This window comes from Phycodurus eques, chromosome 16 (assembly GCF_024500275.1).
Source record: "Phycodurus eques isolate BA_2022a chromosome 16, UOR_Pequ_1.1, whole genome shotgun sequence".
Lineage (NCBI taxonomy): Eukaryota > Metazoa > Chordata > Actinopteri > Syngnathiformes > Syngnathidae > Phycodurus > Phycodurus eques.
The window spans coordinates 5,830,001-5,848,680 of NC_084540.1; the positions used below are offsets into that span (position 1 = coordinate 5,830,001).

Genomic DNA, 18,680 nt, shown 5'->3' on the forward strand with positions numbered 1-18,680 from the left:
CAGTCTAGGACCGGCACTGAAGAGCTCTAGGGGCTGGGTGTTTGGGTACTGGAGAATAAAATTTATCCTTGATCAAATTAAATACATCCAAAGAATCATGCACATCAAAGAGCAGGAAAATGGTTACATTTTAATCAGAGTAATTTTTTACCTTTGTATCAGAGCTCCAACTCATTGTTCCTGTGTTCCTCATCTTCCAGTACTTGATGAACTTGGTTCCAGGACGCAGACGGGTCCCATCAGGAAGGTTTTCATCTAGAAACGTCGCTGTCATGGTTGGAACCATCAGCGGACAGGGACGCTTTGGTCGCCTTCACAAAAAATGTAACACTTTTATTACTTTACAGTTCATATGTATTTTAGCTCCAGGTTAAAGTATGTTCTATAAGTTTGCTCTATCTTTTTTAAATCACTGTATTTTTACAATACGCAGCCAATAAATCCAATATGAGGATCCTACAATTTTGCATCAAGATACAGAAAGTGGCCTTTTATTAAAGCCATGTTAGAAAATTGACGCGAGGTATGTACTTACAAGGCGTAAATATTTTGCCGGGTCACCTTGCCTTACCTGTACACCATGACCATGAGAACTGGTGACACACATAAGCACCACCCGAGCCATAAAGTCGGACAGCTAATTTTACTATCAAAAGGGATAATGTTACATACTTCTTCTGTCCATCCATTTTCTCAGTAGGGTTGCGGGTGTGCTGGCACCAGGGCTTTCATAAATCGTTTGTTTTTATGCATCTTAAGACCCACTGCATCACAGTTTTGTTCTGTGATTGCAGCTCATCATTTTAAGTTGCATTTCACATGTGTACTCACACCTTATGAGTTAATTATCTTGTGTATGTAGATGGCAGTCCTTACTCTGTTCCTTTCATCGAGGTACACCCTGAACTGGTCGACAGCCAATCGCAGGGCACATACAGTGCCACCAGAAAGTATTCACACTTCTTCACGGTTTCCATATTTTGCTGTTACGACTTATTCGAAAGCTGATTTGAGTATAGTTTTCGTTAAAAAAATCTACATGTAATGACAACTTAAAAACATATTTTCAGACAGTTGTGCAAATTTACTGAAAAAGTAAACATTTAACCATAACCAGGTACATAAGCATTCACATCCTTGGCTTAATATTTTGTTGAAGCAATCACAGCCTCAAGTCTTCCCTGGGTATGTCTCTGCGAGCTTGGCACACCTGTTTTGGGGCATTTTTTCCCATTTTTCTGTGCAGACCCTCTCAAGGTTAGTCAGGTTTGATGGGCAGCGTTTTGTGGACAGCCACTTTTATGTCTTTCCAGAGATGTTCGATTGGATTCAAGTCCGGGCTCTGGCTGGGCCACTCAGGGACATTCACTGGCTGCACCTGAAGCCACTCCTTTGTTAGCTTGGCTGTGTGCTTTGGGTCATTGTCGTGTTGGAAGGTAAATCAACGCCCTAGTCTGAGTTCCAGAGAACTCTGGAGCAAGTCCTCTTGAAGAATTTCTCTATATTTGTCAGTTGTCATCTTAGGCTCTATACGGACGAGTCGCCAAGTTCCCGCAGCAGAAAAACAGCCCCACAGCATGATCCTGCCACCACCGTGCTTCACAGTAAGGATGGTGTTTGTCAGGTGATGAGCAGTGCCTCTTCTTCTCCAGATATGACACTTGCAATTCAGGCCAAAAAGGTCTATTTTGGTTTCATCAGACCAGAGAATTTTGTTTCTGCAGGTCTGAGAATCCTTAAGGTGCCTTTTGGCCAACTCCAAGCAGGTTGCCATGTGCCTTTTAGTGAGAATTGGTTTCCATCTGGCCACTCTACCATAAAGGCCTGATTGGTGGAGTGCGTTAGCAATGGTTGACCTTCTGGATGGTTCTCCTATCCCCGCAAGGGAACACTGGAGCTCCGCCTTAGTGATCATAGCGTTCTTGTTCACTGCTATGACCAAGGCCCTTCTTCCCCGGTTACTCAGCTCGGTCGGACGGCCAGACCTAGGAAGGGTCCTGGTGGTTCCAAACTTCTTTCATTTACGAATAATCGAGACCACATTGCTTTTCGGGACCTTCAATGCTGCTGAAACTCTTTTGTATCCTTCTCCAGATTTGGTCTTTGACACAATCCGGTCTCGGAGGTCTGCACACATTTCCTTAGACATTGCACTGCCAACTATGAGACCTTATATACACAGGTGTGTGCAATTCCCAATGGTGTTCAGTCAACTGAATTTACCCCAGGTGTACTCAATTCAGGTTGTAGAAGCATCTCAAGGATGATCAGTGCAAATCAGATGCACCTGAGCTTAAGTTTGAGTGTCACACCAACGGGTGTGAATACTTATGTACCTTTTGTGTTTGAATGTTTAACGAATGTTTATGTTTGAATGTTTAACTTTTTGATAAATGTATGCAAATCTCTGAAAATATTCTTTTACTTTGTCATTATGGGATCATTTATGATGATTTTTTTTTTTCAAGAAAACTATTCTCAAATCAGCTTTAGAATAAGTCTGTAACAGCAAAATGTGAAAAAGGTGAATGGGTGTGAATACTTTCTGGTGGCACTGTACAAACAAATAACCATTCACGCTCACAATCACACCTACAGACAATTTACTGTCTTCAATTAACCGACCATGAATGTTTTGGGAATGTGGGAGGAAACTGAAGTACAGCAATCCCTCATTCTCATTTATCACGGGGGTTAGGTTCCCCACCCCCGCAATAGATGAAAGCCAGGATATAGAAATACATATGGAAATACTATAGTGAGACTGTGAAGCCCTCTAGGGTATAATTTTGGCCCTGTACCATTATTCTTACTACTGAACACACTAGTTATTTGATAAAAGTATATATAACCGTGGTGCGCTCTATTGACTATTTTTAACATTGTGGCTTGGCTTGGTGCGGCTGCAGATGGTAAAAAAAAACAAATAAATAAATAAAGGCTAAGACACAACAAAAGCTGCAGAGGTGAAATAAAAATTCAATTAACAAACACATTATTACAACAAACAAAACAAGACAACATCGCTAGGCACGCTGGGAGATCCTCTGACAGCAGGCCGCCATGACGACGCAGTAGTGACGTCATCATAAAAAACATGGCGTCGCTATGAGAATATTTCCCAGCAAGCCTAGTGCTGTTGTATAATTTTTAAAAAGCTGTTATATCCCCTAACACCGTCAATTGTTGTAATAATGTTTTTAATAATTTTATTAGATTTTGAAAAAATATATAATTTATTTTAACAATCTGGTACCAGGAGTGAAAGGGTCATCAAGGCACATGACGTCTGTAGCTTTCTCAGTTGTGCAAGCCAGCTGACATGCCATTGGTTATATTAAAGGTAGTCTAAACACCCCACGACAGCTCCAGTCTTACAACTAGACACAAGCGTAGTGGTGGGCAAACGACAGCCCGCGGGCCACATCCAGCCTATTGATCATTTTAATCCAGCCTGCCAAAGATTGGTACAGAATCGCCCAAATCATATAAAAATCATGACTACATTCATTTGACCTTGTCCTGAAATGCCGAGTGGTTCCACCAGGTTGTGCTGTAATGACCAGTGGTCCCACCAGGTAGCGCAATAGGTACAGTGATACATTGACTTGACTGGCTGTTCTGTTTTTACTCTGCCACTGCTCTAAAAAATGTGAAATACCGGGACTGCGATATAGCGAGGCAACACTGTACCCGGAAAAAAAACGACCAGGCACGGGGGGACATGCAAACTCCACACAGTAAAGCTTGCTTTTAAAAAAAAAAAAAAAAAAAGGCAAATTTTTCTGATAGGAAGCACTTATTTTCACATTACCTGTATAGAAAAAAAAAGCATTTCTATTATTTCTGGAGAAGTTGACGCAAGTTAATAGTTGAGAAAAACTGCAATAAAACTGTTTCAAGGCTCGTTCAGTATCAGGAGAAATAAAACAATTCCCAGAAGGGTAAAAAAAAAAAAAAAAAAAAACAAGAGCAAAACTTGTTTTGAATAACACCAGTCATTTGCTTTTTCTATATTGGATTTTTGAAAGGAAGTAATTAAAGATTTTATTTTAAGGCCACATCAAACAGCCCTACGCTGACTGAATAAATAGTTTTTCACATTAATACTTACTATACCAATTTATTCATGATGTTCTGTGTTGTTGATAACACAGCAATAAATTTGACTTTCTCCAAAATACAGTGATATGGTACATAGTAACCTACTCAGGGCTGTTGTGCTGGGTGGCTCGAGGCTGAAGAAGCACAGGAGAAGAACTTCCATCTCTCTGGGAGGAGCTCCATTGTATGCCACGCCTCTCCATCCTTAACTGTTTACGGATCTCTTTCACTTCGGCCTTCAACAGGCGTTTTTCTGCTTTCAGCCGCTGCTTCTCGGCTTTCCGGAAGCTACGGTCACCTCGTCTGTAGAACCTGAAAAGCCATATCGTCATAAGTGACGTGGACTATACAGAAAAACCCCTTTTAGCTAATCTTGCCAACCTCAAAGACAGGCCACCTGCTAGATAATGTGGCAACAAAACAACACAGTAAATTTTCAACTCAAGAGGTACAGTGGGTACGGAAAGTATTCAGATCCCCTTACATTTTTCACTCTTTCTTATGTTGTAGCCATTTGCTAAAATCATTTAAGTTCATATTTTTTCTCCTCATTAATGTACACACAGCATCCCATATTGACAGAAAAAAAACGGAATTGTTTACATTTTTGCAGAATTATTAAAAAAGAAAAACTGAAATATCACTCAGCCATAAGTATTCAGACCCTTTGCTCAGTATTTAGTAGAAGCACCCTTTTGAGCTAATACAGCCATGAGTCTTTTTGGGAATGATGCAACAAGTTTTTTTACACCTGGATTTGGGGATCCTCTGCCATTCCTCCTTGCAGATCCTCTCAGGTTCTGTCAGGTTGGATGGTGAACGTTGGTGGACAGCCGTTTTGAGGTCTCTCCAGAAATGCTCAATTGGGTTTAAGTCAGGGCTCTGGCTGGACCATTCAACAACAGTCACGGAGTTGTTCTGAAGCCACTCCTTTGTTATTTTAGCTGTGTGCTTAGGGTCATTGTCTTGTTGGAAGGATAACCTTCTGCCCAGTCTGAGGTCCTGAGCACTCTGGAGAAGTTTTTCGTCCAGGATATCCCTGTACTTGGCCGCATTCATCTTTCCTTCAATTGCAACCGTCGTCCTGTCCCTGCAGCTGAAAAACACCCCCGCAGCACGATGCTGCCACACCAATGATTCACTGTTGGAATCTGTATTGGACAGGTGATGAGCAGTTTCTCCACACATACCACTTCGAATTAAGGCCAAAATGTTCTATTTTGGTCTCATCAGACCAGAGAATCTTATTTCTCACCATCTTGGAGTCCTTCAGGTGTTTTTTTTTTATTAAACTCCATGTGGGCTTTCATTAGCCTTGCACTGAGGAGGGGCTTCCGTCGGGCCACTCTGCCATAAAGCCCTGACCGGTGGAGGGCTGCAGTAATGGTTGACTTTCTAGAACTTTCTCCCATCTCCCGACTGCATTCTGGAACTCAGCCACAGTGATCTTTGGGTTCTTCTTTACCTCTCTCACCAAGGCTCTTCTCCCCCAATTGCTCAGTTTGGCCGGACGGCCAGCTATAGGAAGGGTTCTGGTCGTCCCAAATGTCTTCCATTTAAGGATTATGGAGGCCACTCTGCTCTTAGGAACCTTAAGTGCAGCAAAAATGTTTTTGTAACCTTGGCCAGATCTGTGCCTTGCCACAATTCTGTCTCTGAGCTCTTCAGGCAGTTCCTTTGACCTCATGATTCTCAATTGCTCCGACATGCACTGTGAGCTTTAAGGTCTTATATAGACAGGTGTGTGGCTTTCCTAATCAAGTCCAATCAGGATAATCAAACACAGCTGGACTCCAATGAAGGTGTAGAACCATCTCAAGGATGATCAGAAGTAATGGACAGCACCCGAGTTAAATATATGACTGTCACAGCATAGGGTCTGAATACTTACGGCTGTGTGATATTTCAGTTTTTCTTTTTTAATAAATCTGCAAAAACGGTGGAAGACTAGTTAGCACATCTGCCTCACAGTTCTGAGTACCGGGGTTCAAATCCCGCCCTCGCCTGTGTGGAGTTTGCATGTTCTCCTCGTGCCTGCGTTGGTTTTGTCCGGGTACTCCGGTTTCCTCCCACATCCCAAAAAGCGGTACAGAAAATGGATGGATGGATGATTTTAGCAAATGGCTGGAATATAAAAAAAGAGTGAAACATTTAAGAGTGTCTGAATACTTTCGGATTTCAAAAGTATGAACGGCTCAGCAATATTTCTGTAGTGATTGTAACACTGGGGTCTTTTCTTGTACCTGCTGTGGTCAGGGGCAGGTGATCCATGTTCTGGTATAGAGAGAGGAGTTCTGGCCCTCACTAAATTGTGACTAGGATCATGAGAGAAACTGCAAGGCTCGCACAGAGTACAAGATGTACACACACTGTTAAAAAACAACAACAAGAACAATTGTATTAAACCAGTGGAAAGACAGCAAAGACAGAAAATTAAGAAAGGGAGAGAGATTAGCTAGAAACTTCGAATAACAAAAATGCATATTGCTTGAAGGACAAATCTAGGAGTGTATCATTTAAAGACTGCATTTCAATGTATAGGAACCATTGTACCAAAAAACAAGCTCCTTGAGCCAGTAACTCTCACCTATAATACTTTTGGCCAAACGACTAGCTCAATTGATAAAAAGGTTCTCATCATTTCGTGATGTAAAACCCAAATTAGAAAAACTAGACAAAAAAAATTAGTAAAATTATTTTTAGCTCGGTCTTTGTCTTTGTTAGGGGTGTCAAAATCGCTGTGGTGGCGACCCCCCGACAAGGAAAAGGTGGAAGTCACTTCTTAAGTGAGATGTAAGCTACAAGATAATTTGATACATGCTCAGTTGTAGAGGGGTTTGCGAATTGTTTGTGCAGACTAATGCAAACCTCATATAAATTCATTGTTTGTGTTTTCAGCTTTTTGTGGCAAGCTACTGAGTGACAATAAAATAAGTAGCAAATTTGAGTTTCTATTTAGCACTTACTGTGGCTATATGTCCTTAATAGACACCAAATATATTTATTGTGTTTTCATTTTTATTGTTTCACTCTGTCAATCTGCCTGTATACAAGGCAGGAGGATAACTGCACTTTCATTCTAAAAAGTTCCCACTTTCGTTTGTATGGTGTGATGAGTCAGTTGAGCCTTTCAAGATTTCCAGATGGGTATGGAAATATATGGAAATTTTAAAAGGATTTCGAAATAGTTTGTTTAATAAAAGGTACATACAGTTTATACATCTACTGTGATCTCTAAATTGCAACTGTAAATGAAAACACTGATTCATAATGCTGCAATTGGCTGGCAACCAGTTCAGGGTGTACCCCCGCCTCCTGCCCGATGACAGCTGGGATAGGCTCCAAGCACGCCCGCGACCCTAGTGAGGAGATGCGGCTCAGAAAATGGATGGATGGATGGATGATTCATAATGTTGAAATTGCAAAATTCTTTGTTATGACATTTGAGAATGCTCATTTGATTTGAAACTAGATTGGTAACAAGATAATAATCAATAAATGTGAATTGTTTCCCAAATGTAGTTATATATAAAGTAATTATGTGCACCAAAAAAAAAAAAAGGTGGATTGTCGTTATTTATAGTTTACAAGGCCACGGATATACTGGTCCAGCCCACTTGAGATTAAATTGGGTTGGATGTGGCCCGCGAACTAAAATGAGTTTGACACCCCTGGTCTATGTGTCAGAAGGAAGGTCGGCCGTATTGTTTTTTGTCACTCCAAGCATATGCAAACGTGTGTGCTGTGAGGGAAAGCCACATCCTCATCAGACTAATTTATGTAACTCTCATGAGTTCTTCATGTTTGTAATGATGACTTGATTTTTGTATGATTAGATGGCAAGCCTAATGCTAATATTAAATATATTTTTGTATTTAGATTTTTCCAAGTGCCTTGTTTCCATTTTGGGTTCTGGAAAAGAAATTTTTATTTTTTTTTTTGGTTTATCTTGCCTTTCCTTTCTGCTTCCCTGCGCTGGGGTCCGCCATGTGTGTCAACATCACAACAAACCCTGACACTAAGTACATGGTGGGTACTAGTCATGTGGTGAATTAGCTACCATACATTTGTTTTGCTTGAGAGGTAAGGCCGTTCTATTTTCTTAACATTCATCGTAATTTATTCAATTAATTATCATTCATTCTAAAAAAACATTTGACTAAAATTTTATTAAAATCTGTATTTTCGTCGACTACAACAGGACTTAACAATCACATACTGAAATGACTAAAGTGAATTAAGACAAATTTTGGCCAAAAGACTAAAACAAAAATGACAACTAAAACAACACTGACTCCAAGATGGGACTGGCTCATTGAAGAGAAACATGCACACGGCTCCCACTAATTACAACAACTACATTCAGCATGATGGTGAGCTGTAGATTTAATGTTTTTTTTTTTTTTTTTTTTTACTCGTTTCTACGCCAGTCCATCAAAACGATTTTTTTATGTGAAACCGGTTTGTGGTGCAAAAAAGGTTGGGGAACAGCTGCCCTATGGCATCTAGCAGTACAAATGTTAATGTTAAACCAGTTAGCAGCTGACAACAAATATAGTACCTGCATTGGTAGCCTCCACCTGTGGTCTGTCCCCTGCAGGAGGAGCAGGGAAGAGTGGAAGAGGACGGAGCTCCGGGCAGGGTAGAGGAAGAAACCTCAGGTACCACCGCGGGCCCAGATATTGCATCCTCTCTACTTGCCCCTACTCCACTCAGGGGCTTGTGGATGCAACACTGTCCAGAGAACTCCCTGCAAATTTTTTCCACAGCCTCACGGACCACCTGGTCCTTGAACTGGTGGGACAGAATGAGAGGAAAGGAGTGGTCATAAACTGTGGCATACATAGCCAAACCAGCAACACTTACCTTCTCCATGTAAGAGGTGAACCATGCAGGAGGAGTCTTGTCTTCTTCTTTTGTCCCTTTCACTTCTTTCATGATCTCCTGATTCAGAGGGAAGATTGAATAATCCATGGAATTTCACTTGCCATAAGCCTTAATAATACAGTTGTTCATTCAAGTCATTTTTTACCATCAAAGGGAAAAATACAGAAGCCAAAAATCCAAATTGAAGCAGATACTTGTCTTGCCAAATGTAGTTTTAGTCATTTTCTGGCAAACTCAAACAGACTCAGGAAGCTGCTGTTTAATTTTTTAAATAAATTAACCATTTTGTTTGATTGTTTTGACCTTTTCCTTTACCATTAAATTTCCCAGTTATGCTTAACGCAAGACGTCTCCTACTATACTACACTCCCACACTCCACACAACCCTTGTGCTTATGACCTGATAAAATTTCAGCATCAGATTTATCTGATAGGAATATCAGGTTTAGAAACTGTTTATGACACCACAAACGATGCATTAGCCAATGTACTTAAAATAACTAATTGGGAACACAAAAGTATACCTTCATCCGGGATAAGAACAAAATATTTATACTTTTGTCAGGGCTGCTGCCTCAGCACCCTAAACCCCTTCCTGTGTATGTGCGTGTGTGTGTGTGTGTGTGTGTTCACATGTGCAGGAGTAGAGAGACGAGTTGGAGCCGGGACCAGCTGCTCTCCCCCTCATTAACGGTGTACTTAAGTCGTCCCTAACGCTACCACGTCGCCAGATAGTCTTGTATAGTCTCACTGTCAGTTGCATCTAGCTCGTGAAGTCGTTCATACTAAACAGGAAGATCCTGATCAGCACTTTCCCTTGCCTTTCAGAGTCTCCACGCCTGCCTCCTCGCCTGCACACCCTCTCGTCTACCGAAGCCCTCTACGCCAGTTTCCTCACCTTCACACCTGCCTGCCCAAGGATTCCCTTGTCGGGCCTAGTCTCAGCACACAAGACTCAACTACCCCTACCTGGGTGACACCCCCTCCACTTTTTGCCTGTTGCTTGTAAATAAACACCCGATACATTTACTTGTTTGGCTTGTCTCTGCTGTTGGGTCCTGCCCTGCATAACAGTACGATCTGGCCAGAGAGAATGAACCCCACAGAGATGGATCCTGGTCATCAACCCACAACCGCACAAGCCATCCTTCGAGAACAACACGATCAGGCTCTCCACCTGCTCATGGGCAAGGAAAAGGAATTTTCTCAAACACTTGCCTCCCTGCAAAGCCAGTTAACTAACTTGCAAACACCGATTCAGCCTCCACATGCACCTGCTCCCGTTTCACTTTCGCAATCTTTCGGAGAACCTTTTGTGTCCACTCCCACACCGTATGAAGGAGACCTTGGATCGTGTCGCTCATTTTTGGTGCTATGCTCATTAGTATTCGAACAACAGCCGCACACATACAGTTCAGACCTTGCATGGATAGCGTACCTTATTGGTTGCCTTCGTGGAACAGCGCTCGCCTGGGCCTCGGCAGAGTGAGAGAGGGGGTCAGCTGTGTGCACAACCTATTCCAGCTTCACTGAAGAAAATCTAAAATCTTCGACCACCCAGTGCGTGGAAGGGAAGCCAACAAGTGATGAATGTCTCTACGGCAGGGTTCCCAGAGCGTGGCTGAATTCTCCGTGGAGTTTCGTACACTCTCGGTTGAGAGCAGGTTCAATGACCAAGCACTCCAAAAGATAGTCTTCAGCAAGGACCATGCTGTGGCCCTGCCCCCTCACCGCCCATATGATTGCGTCATCAATCTCTTGCCAGGAGCCACACTCCCTAGCAGTCGACTTTATAACATATCCTGACCGGAGACAGAGTCGATGGAGACGTACATCGCTGAATCATTGGCTGCAGGTATAAGTTAACCATCTTCCTCCCTCGTGGGTGCTGGATTCTTTTTTGTGGGGAAGAAAGACTCTACCTTGAGACCATGTATGGACTATAGGGGAGTAAATAACATCACTGTGAAGGACAAGTACCCCATCCCATAGTTAAGACTCAGCATCCACCCCCCTCCATGGTGCTAGTATTTTTTTCCAAGCTCGACCTCTGCTCCTGTTCTGAGCCACCCCGACCCATCTCGCAAGTTTATCATGGCGGTAGACACATCTGAGGGGCCGTGTTGTCCCAAAGGCTGCCTGAGGATGGTAAGATCCACCCTTGTGCCTTTTTCTCCCACAGACTCTCCCCTGCAGAAAGCAATTGAAGCATTGGCGACCGAGAGCTCTTGGCAGTAAAACTGGCTCTGGAGGAATGGCGCCACCTTCTGGAAGGAGCGGAGCAGCCATTTGTGGTCTGGACTGACCATAAAAACCTGGAATATCTGAAAGCTGCAAGGAGACTAAACCCAAAGCAAGCCAGGTGGGCTCTTTTTTTTTTTTTTTTGGTCGGTTCAACTTCACGTTGACTTACATCCCTGGATCTAGAAATGTCAAGCCGGATGCCCTGTCCCGCCAATTTTCTGCCCGTACGGCCAAGGAAGACCCCGAATCCATCCTCCCTCCCACTTGCCTTGTGGCTGCGGTTGAGTGGGAGATTGAAGCCCTGGTCAAGAGGGCTCAAGGTGAGCAAGCAGACCCCCATGGGGGGGTCTCATAGGGACATGTTTGTCCCCGAGTCTGTTCGTTTCCAGGTCTTAGAATGGGCGCACAATTCCCGTCTAACATGTCACCCAGGTATCCATAGGACGGTGGCCGTTTTGCATCAGCGCTTCTGGTGGCCAACCATAGAGACGGACACCCGCTCATACGTCCCTGCCTGAACCGTTTGTGCCCAAAGCAAGACCTCAACTAGGCCCAGTTCGAGTCTCCTCCTCCCGTTGCCAATTCCCAGTCGCCCATGGCACCATATAGCCTTGGATTTTGCTCCTGGTCTTCCCCCATCAAAAAGCAACACAGTCATCTTTCCCGTGGTGGACCGTTTCCCGAAAGCAACACATTTCATTGCACTCCCTAAGTTCCCATCAGCCAAGGAGACCACCAATCTATTGGTCCAACATGTTTTTCGCTTGCACGGCATTCCTTCTGATAGTGTCTCTGATAGGGGCCCCCAGTTCACCTCACAGACCTAGAAGGCGTTTTGTGCAGCACTGGGCATTAGAGTGAGCCTTTCCTCTGGTTTCCATCCCCAGACGGATGGTCAATGCAAGCGCACAAATCAGCAGCTAGAGACGGCTCTCCGTTGCATGATACAGTCCAAACCTGCTTCGTGGAGTAATCTGCTTGCTTGGATTGAATACGGCCATAACTCCCTGCCAAGCGCTTCTTCTGGTATGTCCCCTTTCCAGAAGACTTTACACTGATCTGATCGGTATCGGCCGATAATTAGCATTTCATGCTGATCGGCTTTAATGTCATAATTCTCCGATCCGATCAATGACGTCACTGATCGGCACTGCAAAAGACATCGCCGTCGTTTTGGTGCGTGTGAAGTAATTTAATTACAGTAAAGTAATTTAATTACAGTAGGTTAGCACCCATTATTTCTGTCATGATGTAATGTTGGTTTGACCTGACTGATTAGACGACATGATCTGACTAGAGCAGTGTTTTCCAACCTTTATGGTCTGTCACTACGCCTCACTGGCATAAATAGATGAACAAAGATACATTTACTGTAAATATAATATTTTGAGCAATCAAGTACACAAGGGCGGCACGGTGGACGACTGGTTAGGGTGTCTGCCTCACAGTTCTGAGGACTGGGGTTCAATCCCCAGCCCCGCCTGTGCGGAGTTTGCATGTTCTTCCCGTGCCTGCATCGGTTTTCTCCGGGCACTTCGGTTTCCTCCCACATCCCAAAAACATGCATGGTAGGTTAATTGACGACTCTTAATTGTCCATACGTGTGAATGTGAGTGTGAATGGTTGTTTGTTTATATGTGCCCTGCGATTGGCTGGCAACCAGTTCAGGGTGTACCCCGCCTCCAGCCCGATGATAGCTGGGATAGGCTCCAGCACGCCTGCATCCCTACTGAGGAGAAACGGCTCAGAAAATGGATGGATGGATGAATGGATGGGATCCGGAATGGTCAGATGAGTGAACTCCCTCTGGATCGCCAGCCGAACTTCATCCCGAGATCCTCCGGATGATATGGAAACGAAGGCAACTCGTTTGCAGCTCACGTTCGCTACATTTAGCGAGCAAACACGCTCCTTCAATCCATCCATCCATCCATCCATTTTCTACCGCTTATCCGGGTCGGGTCGCGGGGGCAGTAGCTTTAGCAGGGACGCCCAGACTTCCCTCTCCCCAGCCACTTCATCCAGCTCTTCCGGAGGGATCCCGAGGCGTTCCCAGGCCAGCCGAAGGACGTAGTCCCTCCAGCGTGTCCTGGGTCGTCCCCGGGGTCTCCTCCCGGTGGGACGTGCCCGGAACACTTCACCAGGGAGGCGTCCGGGAGGCATCCGAATCAGATGCCCCAGCCACCTCATCTGGCTCCTCTCAATGCGGAGTAGCAGCGGCTCTACTCTGAGATCCTCCCGGATGACCGAGCTTCTCACCCTATCTCTAAGGGAGAGCCCGGACACCCTGCGGAGGAAACTCATTTCGGCCGCTTGTATCCGGGATCTCGTTCTTTCGGTCACGACCCACAGCTCGTGACCATAGGTGAGGGTAGGAACGAAGATCGACCGGTAAATTGAGAGCTTCGCTTTTCGGCTTAGCTCCTTCTTTACCACAACGGACCGATACAAAGTCCGCATCACTGCAGACGCTGCACCGATCCGTCTGTCGATCTCCCGTTCCATTCTTCCCTCACTCGTGAACAAGACCCCAAGATACTTGAACTCCTCCACTTGGGGCAGGATCTCATCCCCGACCCGGAGAGGGCATGTCACCCTTTTCCGACTGAGGAACATGGTCTCAGATTTGGAGGTGCTGATTCTCATCCCAGCCGCTTCACACTCGGCTGCGAACTGCTCCAGTGAGAGTTGGAGCTCACGGCTTGATGAAGCCAACAGAAGCACATCATCACCAAAAAGCAGAGATGTAATACTGAGGCCACCAAACCGGACCCCCTCTTCGCCTTGGCTGCGCCTAGAAATTCTGTCCATAAAAGTTATGAACAGAATCGGCGACAAAGGGCAGCCTTGGCGGAGTCCAACCCTCACCGGGAACGAGTCCGACTTACTGCCGGATATGCGGACCAAACTCTGACTCCGGTCGTACAGGGACCGAACAGCCCGTATCAGGGGGTTCGGTACCCCATACTCCTGAAGCACCCTCCACAGGACTCCCCAAGGGACACGGTCGAACGCCTTCTCCAAGTCCACAAAACACATGTAGACTGGTTGGGCGAACTCCCATGCACCCTCGAGGACCCTGCCGAGGGTGTAGAGCTGGTCCACTGTTCCACGGCCAGGACGAAAACCACACTGCTCCTCCTGAATCTGAGATTCGACTTCCCGACGGACCCTCCTCTCCAGCACCCCTGAATAGACCTTACCAGGGAGGCTGAGCAATGTGATCCCCCTGTAGTTGGAACACACCCTCCGGTGTGTCCACCACCCCAGTCTGCCAATCCAGAGGCACTGTCCCCGATGTCCACGCGATGTTGCAGAGGCGTGTCAACCAGGACAGCCCCACAACATCCAGAGCCTTTAGGAACTCCGGGCGAATCTCATCCACCCCCGGGGCCCTGCCACCGAGGAGCTTTTTAACTACCTCGGTGACCTCAAACCCAGAGATAGGAGAGCCCACCTCAGAGAACCCACACTCTGCTTCCTCATGGGAAGGCGTGTCGGTGGAATTGAGGAGGTCTTCGAAGTATTCTCCCCACCGACTCACAACGTCCCGAGTCGAGGTCAGCAGCGCCCCATCCCCACTATACACAGTGTTGGTGGTGCACTGCTTTCCTCTCCTGAGACGTCGGATGGTGGACCAGAATTTCCTCGAAGCCGTCCGGAAGTCTTTCTCCATGGCCTCACCGAACTCCTCCCATACCAGAGTTTTTGCTTCAGCGACCACCAGAGCTGCATTCCGCTTGGCCACCCGGTACCCATCAGCTGCCTCAGGAGTCCCACAGGCCAAAAAGGAGCAATAGGACTCCTTCTTCAGCTTGACGGCATCCCTCATCGTTGGTGTCCACCAACGGGTTCGGGGATTGCCGCCACGACAAGCACCGACCACCTTACGGCCACAGCTCCGGTCGGCCGCCTCAGCAATGGAGGCGTGGAATCCTTGTTACATAAAAACATAATTTAGTCCCACTAGTTCACATTACAATGCAACATCTGTTGCCAGTATTCATTTGAATTTTCCATTTCGTCCATCTTGGAGGAATTCAACACCCGCGAGACGAACGTCTTTTAGGACTGCGACGCAGAAAAGTAACCTTTTTTAATCTTGCAAAACACGTCATCAATAAAAAGTATTCTATCGTAATGGTATGTATTTTTTTAAACTTACAGGTTATGCATCCAGCAGACGTTCGACTCCCATTCCAGTACGCAGTGCAGACAAAAAAGGCAATTGAAAGCTTTTTTTTCTCCACGACAGCAATTTCAACAACGTATTTTTATAGTAATAGTTATGTTGTTATGCAACAACATAACTATTACTAGTTATGCAAACGGTAGAGGAGGAGAATTTGGAGGAAAAAAGTGCAAGTGTGGGAGCCCCATTTGTTAATGCATTAAATTCTGTACATAGTTATACTTGTAAATAAACTATTTTTCTGTCAAAAGTACTTTCTCAGTGTTGTTTTATGTTCTGATGTTTGAGATTTTCACTAAAGAAAAAAAATATTGGTGTCAAAGTCATTGTTCTGCTTTATCTGTCTGCTTTCAGAAAAAGGCTGTTTTCTCAGTTTTTTTTCCCTCCAGAAACAGATTTGGCTGATAGTAGCCTATATTTGACTGCTGATTACTAAAGAACGGTAAAAGCTAGAGACAAATGGGATTTTTTTCTGATGAAAGAAAAGAGTCTGATCATTCTTTTGGTGGTTTTGGTCTTTACATAGTCGTAGTACACAATATTCTGTGAGGCTGGAAAGATGAGTGAAATTGCCGGAAAATGCCTGGCAGTCTCGGGTTCCCTGTTCAGGAAACGGCTGGCAGTGAATGAGTTAACATTCAACAATACGCTTAGGATACAATTTATCTTAAGGGGACAGTGAAGTTAAAGCTATAAATACTGGACTCAACTATAATAAAACAGAAGAAGCAGCTAAGACGCCTGAAATAAATATTCTTTGTAAAATTCTTTGTAACTGGGTGCCTACCATGGTCTGTTCTGGCACCGCCGCCTGAATCTTGCGACTGACCACCTGAGCAAGAGTAGGACAGTGCTGAGGGGGTCTAAAGCCCCGCTTTGGCTCTGCACCGGCCTTGCCAGTGGCCAACCTTGCTGGTTGGCCACGGGTCTCATACACATTCATGTGCAGTCGATTTCCCTGCCTTGCTGCACTCTGTGAGGCACAAAAACAAACTGTTAAAAACTGGTGTTGAAACTGTCTTGACAAATATTTTAAACATAAATACTAAAAGTGAAAATGTGCCCTGAAGTTTATTACATTCATAAAAAAGGTATTTAAACCAAGTTGTTTTCAGAGAGTTCTTTAATTTCTGCATTTTATTTTTGGTGTCCCCATTTATAATTTTCAAGTTGTAGGGGTCCCTCGGTTTACGAAGGAGTTCCATTCCTACTGTGGTGATGTAATCACAAGTAGTGATTAGTAGTAGTAGTAGTCTCTAGTACTCTATCACTAACCTACTCTAAATCAGTAGTACAGTCATAATTACAGTAAATATTGTACGAAAAGGACAAAGCCATAAATATAAAACAATCCAATCAAAAACAGTGCATACGGTGGTAACAGTGTGTGCTTTCTTGTGCCGTGTGATGACATATTCTTACACCACTGGGAAAACTAAGCAAAAGCAAAGCAAAACAAATTTATTTATCTAGCACATTTCATACATAAGGCAACTCAATGTGCTTTACATGATTAAAATAATTTAAAAACAAAGAAAAAAAACCAGCCTATAAACATTTAAAACAAAGAGGGGAAAAAGCAAAATAAAAATACAATTAAAACAGCATACAGTGCAAGAAATATCATTTAAAAGTGGAAATACTCTAAAAAGCATGTGAAAATGAGGAGTTTTTTTACCTGGACTTAAAGACATTCACACTTGGGGCTGACGTCACTTCTGTTGGCAACTTATTCCATTTGTGTGCAGCATAAAACTAGTACTTTGCGCATCATTTTTAACCTTGAAACATCTTATTGTCAGGACCCTCAAAAACTAAGGACAAGGGCTGCAAAAATATAATCATCGTGATAATAGCACGTGCAATGTGTATTGCAAAGACGTGCAAAGAAATTAACATGTACAGTGGGTACGGAAAATATTCAGACCCCCTTACATTTTTCACTCGTTATATTACAGCCATTTGCTAAAATCATTTAAGTTCATTTTTTCCAAATTAATGAACACAAACCAGCCCATATTGACAAGGAAAAAAACTGAATTGTTGAAATTTTTGCAGATTTATTAAAAAGGAAAAACTGAAATATCACTCAGCCACAAGTATTCAAACCCCTTGCTCAGTATTTAGGAGAAGCACCCTTTTGAGCTAATACAGCCAATACAAGCGACGATCCCCCCAAGCTGGGAACAATAGCACACGAGCCAACGACTTGAATACCTTCTACTGCAGATTTGAAAAGGACACTTTCACACCCCACACCCCCGACCACAATCACACCTCTGACTTCTGCGTTAACCATCCATGAACAGGATGTGAGACGCATCTTCAAACAACAAAAGATTAACAAAGCGGCAGGCCCAGACCATGTGTCCCCATCCTGCCTCAAAGTCTGCGCGGACCAGCTGGCTCCTGTCTTCACACAGATCTTCAACAGATCTCTGGAACTGTGCGAAGTACCATCCTGTTTCAAACGCTCCACCATCATTCCAGTCCCAAAGAAACCTGCAATCTCGGGTCTAAATGACTACAGGCCTGTCGCTTTGACATCTGTGGTCATGAAGTCCTTTGAACGTCTCGTGCTGGACCACCTCAAGAGTGTAACAGGTCCCCTGCTGGACCCCCTGCAGTTTGCCTACCAAGCGAACAGGTCTGCAGATGATGCAGTCAACATGGGACTGCACTTCATCCTAGAACACCTCGACAGTGCAGGGACCTACGCGAGGATCCTGTTCGTGGACTTCTTCTCACCGTTCAACACCATCATCCCTGAACTCCTTTCATCCAAGCTTTTCCAGCTCAACGACTCACCTGCCATCTGCCATTGGATTTACAGCTTTCTGACGGGCAGGACACAGCAGGTCAGGTTGGGGGAGGCCACCTCATCCACACGCAGCATCAGCACTGGGGCGCCCCAAGGTTGTGTGCTCTCTCCGCTGCTCTTCTTTCTCTACACGAACGACTGCACCTCAGCACACCCGACTGTCAAACTCCTGAAGTTTGCAGATGACACCACTGTCATCGGCCTCATCACGGACGGTGACGAGTCTGCATATCGAAAGGAAGCGTAGCGGCTGGAGCTGTGGTGCGGCAGACACAACCTGGAGCTGAACACGCTCAAGACGGTAGAGATGATCGTGGACTTCAGGAGGCATCCTTCGCCACAGCTGCCCCTCACGTTGTCCAGCTGCCTTGTGTCAACCGTCGAGACCTTCAAGTTCCTGGGAATTACAATCTCTCAGGACCTGAAGTGGGC

General features: G+C 44.7%; 1 protein-coding gene across 6 annotated transcripts in view; it reads right to left on the reverse strand.

Moving 5' to 3' along the window:
- nbr1b (NBR1 autophagy cargo receptor b) overlaps nt 1–18,680 on the reverse strand; it is a 73,659-nt gene that overhangs the window by 48,896 nt on the left and 6,083 nt on the right. For 5 of the 6 annotated variants that reach the window (XM_061701548.1, XM_061701550.1, XM_061701547.1 and 2 more), the window contains exons 5-10: nt 16,215–16,400; nt 8,971–9,048; nt 8,666–8,898; nt 6,348–6,473; nt 4,210–4,416; nt 152–311 (exon numbers count right to left, since the gene is read on the reverse strand). In XM_061701548.1, the coding sequence (XP_061557532.1) occupies nt 152–311; nt 4,210–4,416; nt 6,348–6,473; nt 8,666–8,898; nt 8,971–9,048; nt 16,215–16,400 (990 nt within the window). The remainder of the gene's footprint in view (nt 1–151; nt 312–4,209; nt 4,417–6,347; nt 6,474–8,665; nt 8,899–8,970; nt 9,049–16,214; nt 16,401–18,680) is intronic. The other variant, XM_061701549.1, reaches the window with a different exon arrangement.